The sequence below is a fragment of the Papio anubis genome, chromosome 9 (assembly GCF_008728515.1).
Source record: "Papio anubis isolate 15944 chromosome 9, Panubis1.0, whole genome shotgun sequence".
NCBI lineage: Eukaryota > Metazoa > Chordata > Mammalia > Primates > Cercopithecidae > Papio > Papio anubis.
In genome coordinates this window covers 66,995,170-67,013,747 of record NC_044984.1, presented here as the reverse complement: position 1 = coordinate 67,013,747, position 18,578 = coordinate 66,995,170, and the positions used below count along the sequence as shown (strand labels likewise).

The 18,578-nt window shown below is 36.3% G+C and overlaps 1 protein-coding gene across 4 annotated transcripts in view; it reads right to left on the bottom strand.

The window, feature by feature from the left end:
• The window catches only part of TRHDE (thyrotropin releasing hormone degrading enzyme), a 417,014-nt gene that overhangs the window by 43,601 nt on the left and 354,835 nt on the right, over positions 1-18,578 (bottom strand). For 3 of the 4 annotated variants that reach the window (XM_009181217.3, XM_017946009.3, XM_003906790.4), the window contains exons 13-15: positions 11,549-11,696; positions 9,372-9,469; positions 8,830-8,937 (exon numbers count right to left, since the gene is read on the bottom strand). The exons of the other annotated variant lie outside the window; for it this stretch is intronic. In XM_009181217.3, coding sequence (XP_009179481.3) covers positions 8,830-8,937; positions 9,372-9,469; positions 11,549-11,696 — 354 coding nt within the window. The remainder of the gene's footprint in view (positions 1-8,829; positions 8,938-9,371; positions 9,470-11,548; positions 11,697-18,578) is intronic. 4 annotated transcript variants of the gene reach the window in all.

Here is an 18,578-nt window from a genome sequence, read left to right as displayed (position 1 = left end):
TCTTTTCTGAGATGACTTTTGTAAATCACTCTATTTAAGGCTTCAGTTAAACAAAAAGCAAACAAACAAGGATTACTGGTCTATTGTTACAGGGCCATTTTAAAAAGAAATATTGTTCTTTCTTTTTTGACTCAATTTGAGAAACTTAAACTCAGCACCAACTACAAGATTGCATTATTGTTTAATTATCAAGCTGTCATCCAAAAAATACAGATTACACCTCTGATCTTCACACACACCTAGTAGCATAGTGGATATCATCTGTCCTCACTGCCGGAGGTGACCTGTGCTTGCTGGGCATGTCATGTGGTGGGTTAAGCAAATCTTAGTAAATACAGAGTTAATTTCACTTAACATGTTTACTTTCCCTGTTACAAAAGAAAGCAAGGCAGAGAATATAAAATGAAAGTAATGAAGGAAATGACAAAAGAATCTTAAGTTGTTTGGCCCAAATTTTATTATTTTACCACAGATAAGTGGCAGAGTTACCAAAACCAAAATGAGCTGATGAATTGTTCAAGTTTACAAGTCAAATATTACCGTACTTATTAAATTAAACAGAAACACGTGTGGCTTTATTCTGTCTAGAATTCCCATCTACCCACCTTACATATTCATAGACACCTACTCCTGCCTTGAGTCCTGCCCTATCCACTTAAGTCTTACTTATGCTTCATGAATCAAAATGAGATCCCTCCAAGATAGTAATGTTTCCTTTCTTTGTGTTCACACTCTATCTTGTACTTAGTTCTTATTTCAAAATCAAATTGTTTAAAAAACAGTTCCTCTATGAATGTTAAGATCCACTTCTTTGATTTCCAGCTACCAGATGGTACTGAGAATTATTCAAAAAATCTTCCTAAATAAATGAACTATTTTTAACGTAGCATTTTTCCCAAAAGCTATATTTCTAAAATTTAGACAGTGATATTAGGAGTCGAATGCTTTCTAGAGAAATTATGGTGATGCAATGGTGTGAGTCCAATTTTAACAACATGGTAGAAAAACATGTTTATACGAGTAGACCCATTAAAGTTTTAAAACAATAATCAGCTCTGAAAAAGCGCACGTGTATAGCAAAATAAAACAAAAACAAACAAAACACACAAAAACAAAAGGGAAGAAAGAAGAGACTATAATTTCTCCATAATACATTTCATCTTTTTTATATGTATATATGATATGGATTTTAATAAAATTGTGGCTGTATTTATTTTGGATAAATATTTACTTCCATGGTCAGATTATATGTGGTAGAATTGAAGGAGGTGGTAAAAATAGTAAAAAAGTTTGTATAACATTTTCAGGTCTAATGAAATAGTTTTCAGAAGACTTAGCAAAATATCTTGAAAATTTAAAAAATGGGTACACTTTGGTTCTAGAGAAGACAGATGAAATATTGGATTGCTGTCTTCAAATAGATGATAGATCAATTGGCAGATGATACTGATAAAATATTTTCCTTTTTAGCTTATATAAGACCAGAAACAATTAATTTAGAGGGCAAGCAGGAAATGCTACAGGAAGGTGAAGTATTATGATGAGTTACTAAATAATGCTGTGAAAGATTCCTACAGAGACCTTTTGAACAGAATAGTTACTCTTTGATCTAGTCATTTAGATATTAAATCTAAACCTAGGGGGTGGAGCAAGATGGCCATATAGGAACAGCTCCAGTCTCCAACTCCCAGGGCAAGCGACACAGAAGACAGGTGATTTCTGCATTTTCAACTGAGGTACTGGTTTTATCTCACTAGGGAGTGCATGACAATCAGTGCTGCTCAGCTGCTGCAGCTGGACCAGCGAGAGCTGAAGCAGGGGGAGGCATTGCCTCACCTGGGAAGCTCAAGGGGGAAGGGAATCCATTTTCCTAGCCAGGGGAACTGAGACACACAACACCTGGAAAAATCGGGTAACTCCGACCCCAATACTGCGCTCTACCAAGGATCTTAGTAAACGGGCACACCAGGAGACTATATCCCAGGAGACTATATCCCACACCTGGCTGGGAGGGTCCCACGCCCATGGAGCCGCCCTCATTGCTAGTACAGCAGTCTGCGATCTCCCGGCAAGGCAGCAGAGAGGCTGGGGGAGGGGCGCCCGCCATTGCTGAGGCTTAAGTAGATAAACAAAGCCTCTGGGAAGCTCGAACTGGGTGGAGCTCACAGCAGCTCAAGGAGTCCTGCCTTTCTCTGTAGACTCCACCTCTGGGGACAGGGCACAGCTAAACAACAACAACAACAACAAAAAGCAGCTGAAACCTCTGCAGACGCAAACGACTCTGTCTGACAGCTTTGAAGAGAGCAGTGGATCTCCCAACATGGAGGTTGAGATCTGAGAAGGGACAGACTGCCTGCTCAAGTGGGTCCCTGACCCCTGAGTAGCCTAACTGGGAGACATCCCCGACTAGGGGCAGACCAACACCCCACACCTCACACAGTGGAGTACACCCCTGAGAGGAAGCTTCCAAAGCAAGAATCAGACAGGTACACTCGCTGTTCAGCAATATTCTATCTTCTGCAGCCTCTGCTGCTGATACCCAGGCAAATAGGGTCTGGAGTGGACCTCAAGCAATCTCCAACAGACCTACAGCTGAGGGTCCTGACTGTTAGAAGGAAAACTAACAAACAGGAAGGACACCCACACCAAAACCCCATCAGTACGTCACCATCATCAAAGACCAGAGGCAGATAAAACCACAAAGATGGGGAAAAAGCAGGGCAGAAAAGCTGGAAATTCAAAAAATAAGAGCGTATCGCCCCCTGCAAAGGAACGCAGCTCATCGCCAGCAACGGATCAAAGCTGGATGGAGAATGACTTTGATGAGATGAGAGAAGAAGGCTCCAGTCCATCAAACTTCTCAGAGCTAAAGGAGGAATTACGTACCCAGCGCAAAGAAACTAAAAATCTTGAGAAAAGAGTGGAAGAATTGATAACTAGAATAATTAATGCAGAGAAGGCAATAAACGAATGGACAGAGATGAAAACGATGACACGAGAAATACGTGACAAATGCACAAGCTTCAGTAACCGACTCGATCAACTGGAAGAAACAGTATCAGTGATTTAGGATCAAATGAATGAAATGAAGCGAGAAGAGAAACCAAAAGAAACAAGAAGAAAAAGAAATGAACAAAGCCTGCAAGAAGTATGGGATTATGTAAAAAGACCAAATCTACGTCTGATTGGGGTGCCTGAAAGTGAGGGGGAAAATGGAACCAAGTTGGAAAACACTCTTCAGGATATCATCCAGGAGAACTTCCCCAACCTAGTAGAGCAGGCCAACATTCAAATTCAGGAAATACAGAGAATGCCACAAAGATACTCCTCGAGAAGAGCAACTCCAAGACACATAATTGTCAGATTCACCAAGTTGAAATGAAGGAAAAATTCTTAAGGGCAGCCAGAGAGAAAGGTCGGGTTACCCACAAAGGGAAGCCTATCAGACTAATAGCAGACCTCACGGCAGAAACTCTACAAGCTAGAAGAGAGTGGGGGCCAATATTCAACATTCTTAAAGAAAGGAATTTTAAACCCAGAATTTCATATCCAGCCAAACTAAGTTTCATAAGTGAAGGAGAAATAAAATCCTTTACAGATAAGCAAATGCTTAGAGAATTTGTCACCACCAGGCCTGCCTTACAAGAGACCCTGAAGGAAGTACTAAACATGGAAAGGAACAACCGGTACCAACCATTGCAAAAACATGCCAAAATATAAAGACCATCGATGCTAGGAAGAAACTGTATCAACAAATGAGCAAAATAACCAGTTAATATCATAATGGCAGGATCAAGTTCACACATAACAGTTAACCTTAAATGTAAATGGACTAAATACTCCAATTAAAAGATACAGACTGGCAAACTGGATAAAGAGTCAAGACCCGTCAGTTTGCTGTATTCAGGAGACCCATCTCACATGCAGAGACATACATAGACTCAAAATAAAGGGATGGAGGAAGATCTACCAAGCAAATGGAGAACAAAAAAAAGCAGGGGTTGCAATACTAGTCTCTGATAAAACAGACTTTAAACCATCAAAGATCAAAAGAGACAAAGAAGACCATTACATAATGGTAAAGGGATCAATTCAACAGGAAGAGCTAACTATCCTAAATATATATGCACCCAATACAGGAGCACCCAGATTCATAAAGCAAGTCCTTAAAGACTTACAAAGAGACTTAGACTTCCATACAATAATAATGGGAGACTTCAACACCCCACTGTCAACATTAGACAGATCAACGAGACAGAAAGTTAACAAGGATATCCAGGAATTGAACTCATCTCTGCAGCAAGCAGACCTAATAGACATCTACAGAACTCTCCACCCCAAATCAACAGAATATACATTCTACTCAGCAGCACATCACACTTATTCCAAAATTGACCACATAATTGGAAGTAAAGCACTCCTCAGCAAATGTACAAGAACAGAAATTATAACAAACTGTCTCTCAGACCACAGTGCAATCAAACTAGAACTCAGGACTAAGAAACTCAATCAAAACCGCTCAACTACATGGAAACTGAACAACCTGCTCCTGAATGACTACTGGGCACATAACAAAATGAAGGCAGAAATAAAGATGTTATTTGAAATCAATGAGAGCAAAGATACAACATACCAGAATCTCTGGGACACATTTAAAGCAGTGTGTAGAGGGAAATTTTAACACTAAATGCCCACAAGAGAAAGCAGGAAAGATCTGAAATTGACACTCTAACATCACAATTAAAAGAACTAGCGAAGCAAGAGCAAACACATTCAAAAGCTAGAAGAAGGCAAGAAATAACTAAGATCAGAGCAGAACTGAAGAAGGTAGAGACACAAAAAACCCTCCAAAAAATCAATGAATCCAGGAGTTGGTTTTTTGAAAAGATCAACAAAATTGATAGACCGCTAGAAAGACTAATGAAGAAGAAAAGAGAGAAGAATCAAATAGTCACAATAAAAAATGATAAAGGGGATGTCACCACCAACCCCGCAGAAATACAAAGTACCATCAGAGAATACTATAAACACCTCTATGCAAATAAACTAGAAAATCTAGAAGAAATGGATAATTTCCTGGACACTTACACTCTTCCAAGACTAAACCAGGAAGAAGCTGAATTCCTGAATAGACCAATAGTAGGCTCTGAAATTGAGGCAATAATTAATAGCCTACCAATGAAAAAAAGTCCAGGACCAGATGGATTCCCAGCTGAATTCTACCAGAGGTTCAAGGAGGAGCTGGTACCATTCCTTCTGAAACTATTCCAATCAATAGAAAAAGAGGGAATCCTCCCTAACTCATTTTATGAGGCCAACATCATCCTGATACCAAAGCCTGGCAGAGACACTACAAGAAAAGAATTTTAGACCAATATCCCTGATGAACATCGATGCAAAAATCCTCAATAAAATACTGGCAAACCAGATCCAGCAGCACATCAAAAAGCTTATCCACCATGATGAAGTGAGCTTCATCCCTGGGAGGCAAGGCTGGTTCAACATACGCAAATCAATAAACGTAATCCAGCATATAAACAGAACCAAAGACAAAAACCACATGATTATCTCAATAGATGCAAAAAGGGCCTTTGACAAAATTCAACAGCCCTTCATGCTAAACACTCTCAATAAATTCGGTATTGATGGAACATATCTCAAAATAATAAGAGCTATTTATGACAAACCCACAGCCAATATCATACTGAATGGGCAAAAACTGGAAAAATTCCCTTTGAAAACTGGCACAAGACAGCGATGCCCTCTCTCACCACTCCTATTCAACATAGTGTTGGTAGTTCTGGCTAGGGCAATCAGGCAAGAGAAAGAAATCAACAGTATTCAGTTAGGAAAAGAAGTCGTCAAATTGTCCCTGTTTGCAGATGACATGATTGTGTATTTAGAAAACCCCATTGTCTCAGCCCAAAATTTCCTTAAGCTGATAAGAAACTTCAGCAAAGTCTCAGGATACAAAATTAATGTGCAAAAATCACAAGCAGTCTTATACACCAGTAACAGACAAACAGAGAGCCAAATCATGAACGAACTTCCATCACAATTGCTTCAAAGAGAATGAAATACCTAGGAATCCAACTTACTAGGGATGTAAAGGACCTCTTCAAGGAGAACTACAAACCACTGCTCAGTGAAATAAAGGAGGACACAAACAAATGGAAGACCATACCATGCTCATGGATAGGAAGAATCAATATCATGAAAATGACTATAATGCCCAAGGTAATTTATAGATTCAATGCCATCCCCATCAAGCTACCAATGAGTTTCTTCACAGAATTGGAAAAAACTACTTTAAAGTTCATATGGAACCAAAAAGACCCCGCATCTCCAAGACAATCCTAAGTCAAAAGAACAAAGCTGGAGGCATCACGCTACCTGACTTCAAACTATACTACAAGGCTACAGTAGCCAAAACAGCATGGGACTGGTACCAAAACAGAGATATAGACCAATGGAACAGAACAGAGTCCTCAGAAATAATACCACACATGTACAGCCATCTGATCTTTGACAAACCATAGAGAAACAAGAAATGGGGAAAGGATTCCCTATTTAATAAATGGTGCTGGGAAAATTGGCTAGCCATAAGTAGAAAGCTGAAACTGGATCCTTTCCTTACTCCTTATACGAAAATTCATTCAAGATGGATTAGAGACTTAAATGTTAGACCTAATACCATAAAAACCCTAGAAGAAAACCTAGGTAATACCATTCAGGACATAGGCATGGGCAAGGACTTCATGTCGAAAACACCGAAAGCAATGGCAACAAAAGCCAAAATTGACAAATGGGATCTCATTAAACTAAAGAGCTTCTGCACAGCAAAAGAAACTACCATCAGAGTGAACAGGCAACCTACAGAATGGGAGAAAATTTTTGCAATCTACTCATCTGACAAAGGGCTAATATCCAGAACCTACAAAGAACTCAAACAAATTTACAAGAAAAAAACAAACAACCCCATCGAAATGTGGGCAAAGGATATGAACAGACAGTTCTCAAAAGAAGACGTTCATCCAGCCAACAGACACATGAAAAAATGCTCATCATCACTGGCCATCAGAGAAATGCAAATCAAAACCACAATGAGATACCATCTCACACCAGTTAGAATGGCAATCATTAAAAAGTCAGGAAACAACAGGTGCTGGAGAGGATGTGGAGAAAGAGGAACACTTTTACACTGTTGGTGGGATTGTAAACTAATTACACCATTGTGGAAAACAGTATGGCGATGCCTCAAGGATCTAGAACTAGATGTATCATATGACCCAGCCATCCCATTACTGGGTATATACCCAAAGGATTATAAATTATGCTGCTATAAAGACACATGCACACGTATGTTTATTGTGGCACTATTCACAATAGCAAAGACTTGGAATCAACCCAAATGTCCATCAGTGACAGACTGCATTAAGAAAATGTGGCACATATACACCATGGAATTCTATGCAGCCATAAAAATGGATGAGTTTGTGTCCTTTGTAGGGACATGGATCCGGCTGGAAACCATCATTCTCAGCAAACTATTGCAAGAACAGAAAACCAAACACCGCATGTTCTCACTCATAGGTGGGAACTGAACAATGAGATCACTTGGACTCGGGAAGGGGAACATCATACACCAGGGCCTATCATGGGGAGTTGGGAGGGGGGAGGGATTGCACTGGGAGTTATACCTGATGTAAATGACGAGTTGATGGGTGCTGATGAGTTAATGGGTGCAGCACGCAAACATGGCACAAGTATACATATGTAACAAACCTGCACATTATCCACATGTACCCTAGAACTTAAAGTATAGTTAAAAAAAAAAAAAATCTAAACCTAAATAGCGCTTAACAAGACAAATACCAATTATCAATAAGTAGGTTATTCTGACTGCAGTTCTCTTAAGTTTATCCAGAACAAGTGTCTTTCTTTGTTGCCCATGGGATCATCCCTCACACGCATATCAGGAACAACCCTGCTATTGCAAATAACGTAGCATCATCTGTACAAATCAACCCCTAGCTTCTCTTCCTTTTAGGAGGAAAGACTCTAGTTATGGGGGCCAGAAACTGGAGAGGAATGGATATCAGTTGTCCAAAGTGTAAAAAGAAACAGTACATTAATACCCTTGAAAATATATAGATACCTTAAGAAGACTTAAAATACTGTAGGCATAATACTAATAATCTTTGATTATGTTAATGTTTAGTATTCCTTTCATTAGCAAGTGACATTTGGCAGAGTATTTTTTCCTCAAAAGTAATTTAATTAAACAACTTTAACCTCATATATTAAAATACTATATGGCAAAATTCTAAGATAAGATACAAGTTTAAGGTCATTGTCAAGGGTCACTGAAAAAAGAAAGATCTTTTTTTCGTAACCTTTTATTTTTAGTTTTTAATATTAACATTTGTTATGCTACTTTGTTTATGACATATGCTGGTAATTGTTTTATGAATAAATACCACAACCTTTATAAAGAACCTGAAAGAGTCTGGATTGAATTTCATTATTTGTTCTCATGAGATAGCAGAGCTTTCAAAACTTGAAATAAGGTGACAACTTATATATATATTTAAAAATAAAGATCTAAATTAATAAAGTTAGCATTAACTCAATGAAACATTTCAAAGATACCTGTATTGTGACTTTCACACTATTGCCTTGGAAGCTGTGAACCTGATACAAAATGTTGCTGCATGCTTTTGTTTTCCCTTGTCTTGTTTTTCTCCAGTTGGTAAATGAAATGCATCCACTGAGAAGCTGAAAGCACTATTGAATAATATCAGAAATACAGGATTTGGCTCAATTTACCTGTTCCTGTTGCTGGAAATCCAATCTGAAATAAGAGTTGATGCCTGTTGGTGACAGTGCTTGTTGCCAAAACTGCAGGCCAGCATTATAACTTCTCTACGTAATTCTCTAGATATCATCAAAAGGGAAACAAATTAAAAAGAAAGTTAGAGAAATTCATTCCCTAAATAGTAGATAGATTATTAACATAGGAATGGTTTTTAGATCTGGAAATCCTATGCTGCTGAGTAAAAGTCACTTAGACAGAGTGGAAGTTAAACATACTAAAAGTTTGACAGTACTCCAGTGAGAGGCATGGGTTCCGATCTCAATATCACCAATAAAGGTAGATCTTAAATTAAAACACAGCAAGGAAACGTCTTTGTTCTCAGGATCAGGCAATGGAAACTGTGCTACCCAGCGGCAGTCCTCTTGGGAAAGCGAAATGTAAGATGAAGAATGAAAGGAAGATTGTCTCATGCTGCTAAAGTCACAATGGCACTAGTAGTACATTATTGTACAGTTCTACGGGAAATGAAGAGGATAAGAAAATAAAACAGTACTCATGTTGGTAGGATGCTTGAACAAGAGATCCATTAAAATTATTTTTCGGCCACCCAAGCTTGATATACGTTGTTGCAACTTGCTTTAAAATATATTCCTAAATGGGGTATAGAATAAATAAACATAAGGTCAGTTTAAAACTTCTATATACTAATAATTAAAATTCTATAATAAAATTAAAATATTCTTAAAATGTACCTACTTTCAAATATCAGTAAAATTATAAGTACAGTAATGTTCTATTATAATTTTATTCAATGTAATATTTCATATATAGAAAATAGGGATAAAATGCTATTGGAATGGTACAAGTCTACTCTTCTTCCTATTAAATCACTAATTTGCATGAGTAAATATTTTAGATGATGACTTTTGTAACAAAATGAGGAAAATAAATAATATTGATAACACCTATGTGTACATATGTACAAATGTATATAGATATGCTATATGAAAATGGACATCTATTATTTATGCATTTTATATCAACAGGGCATATTTAATGCAAAACTACTATGTTGGCCCAACCAATAGCCTAGTATTGATGAAGCTGAGATACACAGAACTCTTCAGTGTAATTATAATGGTATTTCAAAGTCAACAATTCATTCAGCTAATGACATATTTAGGTATCAGTATCAAGGTAAGGCATGCTCTCCCTCGTTATTTTTTGTTTTTTTTAGACAGGGTCTCCACTCTGTTGCCCTGGCTGGAGTGCAGTGGCAACAATCACGGCTCACTGCATCCTCCACCTCCCAGATTCAAGCCATCCTCCCACCTCAGCCTCACGAGTAGCTGTGACTACAGGCACAAGCCACTACATCCAGTTAATTTTTGTATTTATTTATTTATTTTTTTTGTAGAGATGGGGTTTCACCATGTTGCCCAGGTTGGCTCTCCCTCACTTTAATGTGGTTCTTAAATTTTGCCAAAGGATTACAAACATTGAAATTACAATGAAAACAATTCTAAATGGTTTACTGAAAACAAAGAATCTGACATGATACACTATTCTAATGTACAAATATATTCAAAAATATATTTTACTTTTACAAAGATTTAATATCGCAGTGTTTTTGTGTTAGGGAGAAATTAATGTGTAATATTTCTCTAGCAGGTAAAAAATCATATCATAACTATAACAGCCCATTTATTTGCATGTCTGTTTTAAGGGCTTAGACAAAACTAACAATGAACGTAATTATTCCCATTAAAAAATCATTAAACAGTTTATTTTCTGTAGGTTTAAAGTAAAAATAAAAAGGAAGGAATTCTGATGGCCATCAGAAATCAGATGGCTCCAATAAAAAGATTTCATGTCACAGGAATCCACTTTTCAGTAATCCCAAATGTGTATGTTAATTAGTATAGTCAGTATGATATAAAAAATAAGATAATTTTATAAAACACAGAGCAGTCTCTTACATTAACTAAAGGAAAACAAATAGTGTTCAAAGATCACGGAAGGCACAATGATAAGAAATTTAAGAATCAAAAGGCTCATGAGCAGTACTTAATCCTAATATTATTGAAAATAATTATTAAATCAGATTAGGTGGCATGAGCAGTGTAATTTTGGTTTACTAGGTTTTGAGTTCAGAAAATCTGGTCAGGTAACAATTTGGAATGTTTGTCATGTCTTCTTGTCTATTTAGATTATCTGTTGTTTGCTTTCCTGTATCCCCTTGGACCCAATTATGAATGGGCTTTTGCCTCAATGTTGATCTTATCCTTGTTAATTAAGGCAGTGAATTGAATTCACTATGCCCTTTTGGATAAAAATAATGACTAAGAATCGTTACTGAAAATGCCTATATTCTGTTAAGATCTTTGGGATCTTTCCACCCAGGTTAAGTCCTTTGTGAACACAGAGCCCTCTAACTCTTGGAAACTAAGTTTGAACTTTAAAACTTTGCCATGTATATTTCTTCTTTAATTCTGGAGCATTTAAGCTTAATTGACACTTTTAGGTCAGAGCAAAAGGTAGCTTTTGTATTAAATTTCTTCTTCAAATAATTGTCATCTGTGTTGCATAGACAATTAGGACAAAAATCAGGATAGCACAAACTAGAAGAACAAACTAAAATAACTTGGGATCAGTTGCATACATAATAGTAGAAAAAGAATAAAATAGTGTATCTTCTAAAAATTAGAAAGAAAAATTGTATCTTTTTACATTGAAAACGTTGTAGTTTTCCATGCGGTCCAGTAATTTATCTAGTGGATAAAGAGCTCGGCTGGCAGCATGCCATGGAAGAAAATCCTTCTCCTCAGACAGGTATCTGATAATCTCCAGAGGAATATTCTGAGGCAAATAGCCGGCCCTACAGTTAAAAAAAATAGATACATGATGATGCATAAACGAAGATTTTTACGCAAATAAAAGACAGAAAAGCAAGATTCATCACAGTATAAAGAAAGCATATTCAGTGCTATAAAAATAAAATTACTCACTTTTAAAATATAGTCGTACTTAGGATGCCAGTGCCACCTTAATATATGCAGAGTTGGACAGTTAAAAATTTATGAATACAAAAACATCAGAATGCATATTGTTTTAAAAGCAAGCAATTGTGGAATATAAGCAAGACCAAGCCTAGATATGTCCCTTCACAGAAACTCTTCAGAGGTTAACAAGCAATTGAAAATAATTGATTACTGAAATGCAATTTCAGTTTCTCCATGTATTGTCTTTACTTGTCATTTAGCTCAGGGTAATGATATTTAATACACATTGTTTTTTAAAAGATCATCAAATTAAAGTGTCAATTTGCAGTTCTGAGTGTTTGTTAGAATACAATATTAGCATGTTTTTCAAACCTTTTTTTAAAGTTGCTTTCTATAACACTGATGAAAATCTGAGCTAGATTTTAATAAAGTCCAAATTATAAAAATGTTAAAGGAATAGCTTTTTTTTTTTTTTTTCTGAGATGGAGTCTCGCTCTGTCGCCCAGGCTGGAGTGCAGTAGTGCCATCTCGGCTCACTGCAAGCTCCGCCTCCCGGGTTCACGCCATTCTCCTGCCTCAGCCTCCTGAGTAGCTGGGACTACAGGCGCCCCCCACCACACCCGGCTATTTTTTTTGTATTTTTAGTAAAGACAGGGCTTCACAGTGTTAGCCAGGATGGTCTCGATCTCCTGATCTCGTGATCTGCCCACCTCAGCCTCCCAAAGTGCTGGGATTACAGGCGTGAGCCACCGCACCTGGCCGAGAATAGCTCTTTTCTTCTATTATTTTCCTTTCAAAATAAAATGTGTCACCTTGAGAACCAATATCAGTTTCCTTAGAAAATACTAAATTGTACCTTTGAAAAATTATCTTAATACATATTGTCTATAGTATAAGAGGCCGTATCAAGAAAAGAAGCCAAAAAGAACTATATATCTCTTTTTTCCAGTGGACTGTAGGTAATATTCTAGCAAAATCAAAGCAATATAAATGAGAGTCCACAATACACTAAAAGATGGTCTTAGCCTTGATGTCTTCACTGCATATAGTGACATCATGTATTTTGGTGGAATTTTTCAGCATTGATATTCGCTATGGTTTGAATGTTGATATTTCCCTAAAATGTATGTGTTGGAACCTAATATCCATTGTGACAGGATTAAGAGGTAGGGCCTTTGGAAGTGATGAGGTCATGAGGGCTCTACTTTCAGGAATGGGATTAGTGCCCTTATTAAAGAGGTTCCAATGTGTTTTCTTGACTCTTCTTTTCAGGGTGTGTGCAGCAAGAAGGCACAATCTCTGAAGCAAGCTCTCATCTGCTGGAACTTGATCTGGGACTCCTTGGCCTCCAGAACCATGAACAAAAATTTCTGTTGTTCCTAAATTACCCAATGTAAGGTATTTTGTTATAACAGCCCAAACAGACTAAGACAAATCAACTGAATGCAGACTGTTAACATAGGGAAGAGGGAACTATGAAAGCTAGAAAGCTACAAAGCTAGAAATTATCTACATTTCACACTGTTCTTTTGTAACATAACAAAATTAGATGGACCTTTGTATTTGTGCATGGTGGAAAGTGGACAGGGAGGAAACAGAGCCCTTTTCATCTTCAGTTAAAATAATTTTTCCATATTATTCAGTCTTCATTCAAAGTCACATGCAAAAATTACCCTACGGATGAATATTAGCTTATAATTGTGCTTATAATGTTCATAATAAAAACCAATTCTGAAGAGGGTGCTGCAGTTTTCTTTTAATTAAAACAAAAGAATGTGTGACACGCTAACGATTTTGATTCAACCATAGTACAAGATCAACCATAGTACAAGATCACAGGTTCATAATTCACATAAATAAAATAGTGAGCAAACTTCAAATTTCACATAATTTAAAAATCTGAAAATTTATGATTTACAGTATACCTAGATTAGTGCCACTTTTTTCCTGTGCAAATTCCATTTTATATATTTTTGTAGAAATAGCATGAAATTAGGCTATGGCAACAATAATTAAATAAGCAACTATATTTTAGCCAGGACAACATCCCAATAATAACTTAAATTTTGATTTCACAGGTTTGTTCCACTCCCTGAAAATGTAATACAATTTTTATTAAAATAATATTTTAGATTATGTCCTTAAAAGAAATGTAGCTTCCAGTAGTTCAGATTTTGTAATTTGTTTCTCTCTAACTTTTAATTCTAAATATTAATTAGTGTGGTGATTAAATATTCACCTTCTCTTTATACATGCCATGGATTGTATAATGTTAAAGTTGAAGATTTATTTAGAAGTCATTATTATTTTGTTAAATAAGAAAAGTAATGTATTATTTTAAAAAACTTTTAGTAAGTAGCTAACTTATTACAAAACTTCAAATAAGTTTGGAAAGTTGCTTGAATCTCATTTCCCATAAATTTGGACATGATAGCTTTATGTCAATTATAATTTATTGTGTTTTATTTCATCTCTAAAAATGTATAGACATTATTTAATGGTTCATACTTTGTAGGGAATTTGCCTACAAATAAAAACGATGACAAATAATGTTATGGAAAGAAACTCAGATTTGAGAAAGAGCCTGAATCTGACTACTACCACACTTGTACAATTAGGCAAATAATTTATCTCTCCAATGCTCACATTCTTTGTCTATAAAAGGATGGAACTAAGAGACACCCATTATGGTACAGAAAAGCTTTTAATCTAACCTATATATCTACAATTTAATCTACTGAAAAACAATTGTAATAATATGGGTACAATTTAACTATTTAACAATTTGAAAAATACTTTGTAATTTTATATTCTCCATTCTTTAGTTGCTTAATATGTACAAGTCTAGGAGACAGGACGTGGATCTAGGTTTTATAAGACATCTGGCATTGTGTGAAAAAAAAAGCAAAGCAAACTTGATAAAAGTTCCAAGTAATGGAAAGGCAAGTAAGGAAAACCACTCATTAAACAGAGAAATGGAGCAAGTTCTGTTGTGAGTCCTTTTGGCAGGAATCTCTAACTGCTCACCCAGATCCATGTTCTTCTCTTCTTCTTTGAATGAACTATACTTCGCAGTTCTCCTGGTACTTAGGTGTGGTCATGAGACTATGATCTAGCCAATAGAATATGAATGTGCCTCTCTGCCTGGATTGTCCTTAGACATCTCCCATTAGGTATTCTATGTTCTTTCTCCTTAAGTGAACCTTCCAGGTGACCTTGACAGTCTTGTATTGAATATATCAAAAACCTGCCTGGGTCCCTGGATGACTGCATGACTATGTCAATTCTCACACACACTCCTGTTATGTGAGCAGAAATAATTTCCATTTTATCTTACCAAATGTGTTTTGGGGTCATTTTTTTTTTTTAACAGCAGTTAACCTTCTTTAATGTCGACCTCGAATAGAATAAGAAACAGATTATACTCAAATTGCCCTCCTTCTGCTGTGGTACCAACATATGTAATTACCAACTACATAATTTAATATACTTGCATTTAAGCCCACGACATCACAATATGTAGGTACACTTAATTGGGCAAGAGGATGATCAGCTTCATTACAAAATTAAGAACTGTAAGAGATAATGTTGGAGTATAGGTTACCTAGCTCAGATGCGTGTTTGTGTAATTGGCAGGTAATGATATCTGATTACTACTACTGATAGTGCAATCAATATAGGGAAGTATGTGGAATCCAGTGAATGAAACACGACATTAGCTCACTGTAATCGGCCCAGTAGGCAGCACACTTAGGGTTCTGATGGTGAAATGCAGTTTCCCTAAATTTGCATCACCACAGGGAAATATTGCTAACAAAAATTAAAAATAGCAAATTTAAAGAATACATATTGTATGTATTTCATATATAATTGTGTCCTATTAATATTTTAGGAAGAGGTTGTAGATTATACCTTTCTCCCCTACTATTGAAGTGAGGATGAGCATAAGAAATGATTTGGGAATCAAAGAAAAGACAATGAGAAAGAGGCAAATGAGGAATGTTACAAAAATAAATAAAAGATTGTCCATATGCAGCTAGACAGCTGTTCCTCCCATCCCTCGCTACACACACACATATCTTTCCCTCCTCCTCCTCCAATTTATAAGAGCTTGAAATAAAATATATCTTTAAGTGCACTAGATAATGTATTTTATAAGAAAGAGATTAAAACAAGACTATGTTAGCTGATATTGAAATGCTCTGACCTTAACTGGCTTTGTTTCCACCTAAGATCCAAAATTGCTTTTTAAAAACCATTCTGAATTCCTTTGAATGTTAACTCCTGAATCTTACTGAGATGGGTGGCTTGTATAGAAAATAACCTATTTAACTGTGAGTTTTCTTTAAAGGCAATTGATTTCTGGGCTTGAAACTTAGAGAAATACAAATAAAACACAATTCTCAGATTCTTTGGAGCATCATACTCTACTCTTGATACTCTACATCATACTCTAATAAATGAATATTAACTGAATATTCATTTAAAGCCCCAAAACAGTCTCCTACATATTTCACAATGCTCGCTGAAGATACTGTCACTGTCCCTTAGGGCACAGATTTTTAAAGCACTTGCTGAAATGCTTAATTAAAAAATTTAGTAGGATTTATCTGTTATTTTTCATTATTCATTATTAAAAGGCTTTATACGCTCTTTGTGGGAAAACCTTATGGTACAGATTGGAAATCCCAATAGTTCTTGATGTACCATAGAATAAAAGGGGAAAAACACAGGGGAAGTATCTCTGTCAACCAACAGCTCATTTGATCAGTTTCTAGAGAGAAAAAAAAGATATCATTCAGCCATTGCTTAATTGTCTGAAGAGATGTAAAAGGAAGTTACTAATTTGTAGCCCCATAAAATTAGTGATATAGTATGAACATTTGTCCCTGCCCAAATCTCACGTTGAATTGTAAATCCCAATGCTGGAAGTGGGGCCTGGTGGGAGGTGTTTGGATCGTGAGGCAGATCCGCCTTCATGGATTGGTGCTGTCTTCCTGATGCTGAGTTCTCATGAGATCTGGTCATTTAAAAGTATATGATGCCTCCCCCTGACTCTCTCTCTCTTGCTCCTACTTTTGTCAGATGATGTGTCTGCTCCTACTTCACTTTCAACCATGAGTAGAAGTTTCCTGAGGCCTCCCCAGACACCAGGACTATGCTACCTTTACATCCTGCAAAATTGTGAGCCAATTAAACCTCTTTTCTTATAAATTACACAGTCTTACATATTTCTGTATAGCATTACAAGAATGGCCTAACACAATTAGTAATGTGAAAAGGTGCACAGAGAAGAGATCTCAGAGCCCCTCCTCCTTCTGCTCCTTCTCTTTCAGAAAGCCTGATCCCAAACTTGACTTAGGCACCTTTTTTCTGGGTTCAACTAACACTTTGAGAACACCTCTATTCATAATAATTATCAGGACGTTAGTCATTATTTTCTCACAGTGTTATCTTACTCACTGGCCTTAGCTCTTTCAGAAAATGAAATATGCTCCACCCGTCTTTTTATCCCCACAGCCTAATGCAGAACCCAGCACAAAATAGGCACTCAATAAATGGTCCTTAAACCAAATTAAATTATGTCAATAATGTCATAGCTTTTAAAAACAGGAGCACTTGCCAAAGATACTATAAAACTTAAACATAACCACATTTTTAATTAAGCATTTTTGAAGGTTAAAAAACAGCAGGATGAGAGAATTTTATTAGGGCGATATTGATAGTATTTTTTCTCATCTATTTTATTAATGATAACACATATAGAAGACAAGAAGGCCACAAGTATCTAGATAACAGCTTTACATTAGCGAGTCTATACCAAAATAAAATAGCTTTACAGCCAGTGAGCATGTAGAGGCATTATACAAACATCTCTAATTTATTTTTCTCTGATTAGCAAATTACTTTCCTAGAAGCAATCGTGTTATTTATGCCATTCATTTAAATAAATTGATGGAAGGCTTAGAAATCTCTTTCTCCTAGTCAGAAAATTGGCAAGGGTAAACAACATGATTTCTAGAGTTCCTTCTTCAGTAAACATTTAAAAATTAAAAATAAGACATCCAGGAAACATTTATTTTGTAATTTACGTAGTCTCATTACCACCATCATTGCATCCAGCATTTCTTCTCTACACATGCTTTCTTCTGTATTTCCAAACATAATATCATAAGAAATCAACCATCATCTTAAAACAGAGTCCACTGGGTACTTAATAGTGTCAAGAAATAGGGTCAATGTTTGACCATTAATTGGAAGAATTAACAGATGTCAGTTATTTGGTCAAAAAGAGAAAAAAACCTTAGTTTTAAGGCCCAAGTCAACTATTGTTTAGGAAACTATCCACTTAATAATTTCAAGTTATCATGTATTGAGGAATTAATGTATACCAGTTATGATGTTACGAAAAGATGGTCTAAATTTATTTCAGTCTACTATCCTTTAGAATAGTTATACTAAACATCAATATCAGTACTATTATGGCCATTGTTTTTAGAGAAAGAAGCTAAAGTTTCAGAAAATATGCCCCTTGCCAACCTCACATGGCTAACGAGTAGCAGGGCTAGAATTCAAAGCCAGGACAGACAAGTAAGCTCCTGCTGGTTCTACCCCATGAGGCAACCTCTCAAAATACATCTTTGAATTAGGGTTAACTGCTTTCTTCCTTCCTTCCATTCACATCTGGCTTGCATGCCACTTTCATGGAATTTATCACATTAGACTTAATACACAAATACATACATAATGTGGTCCCA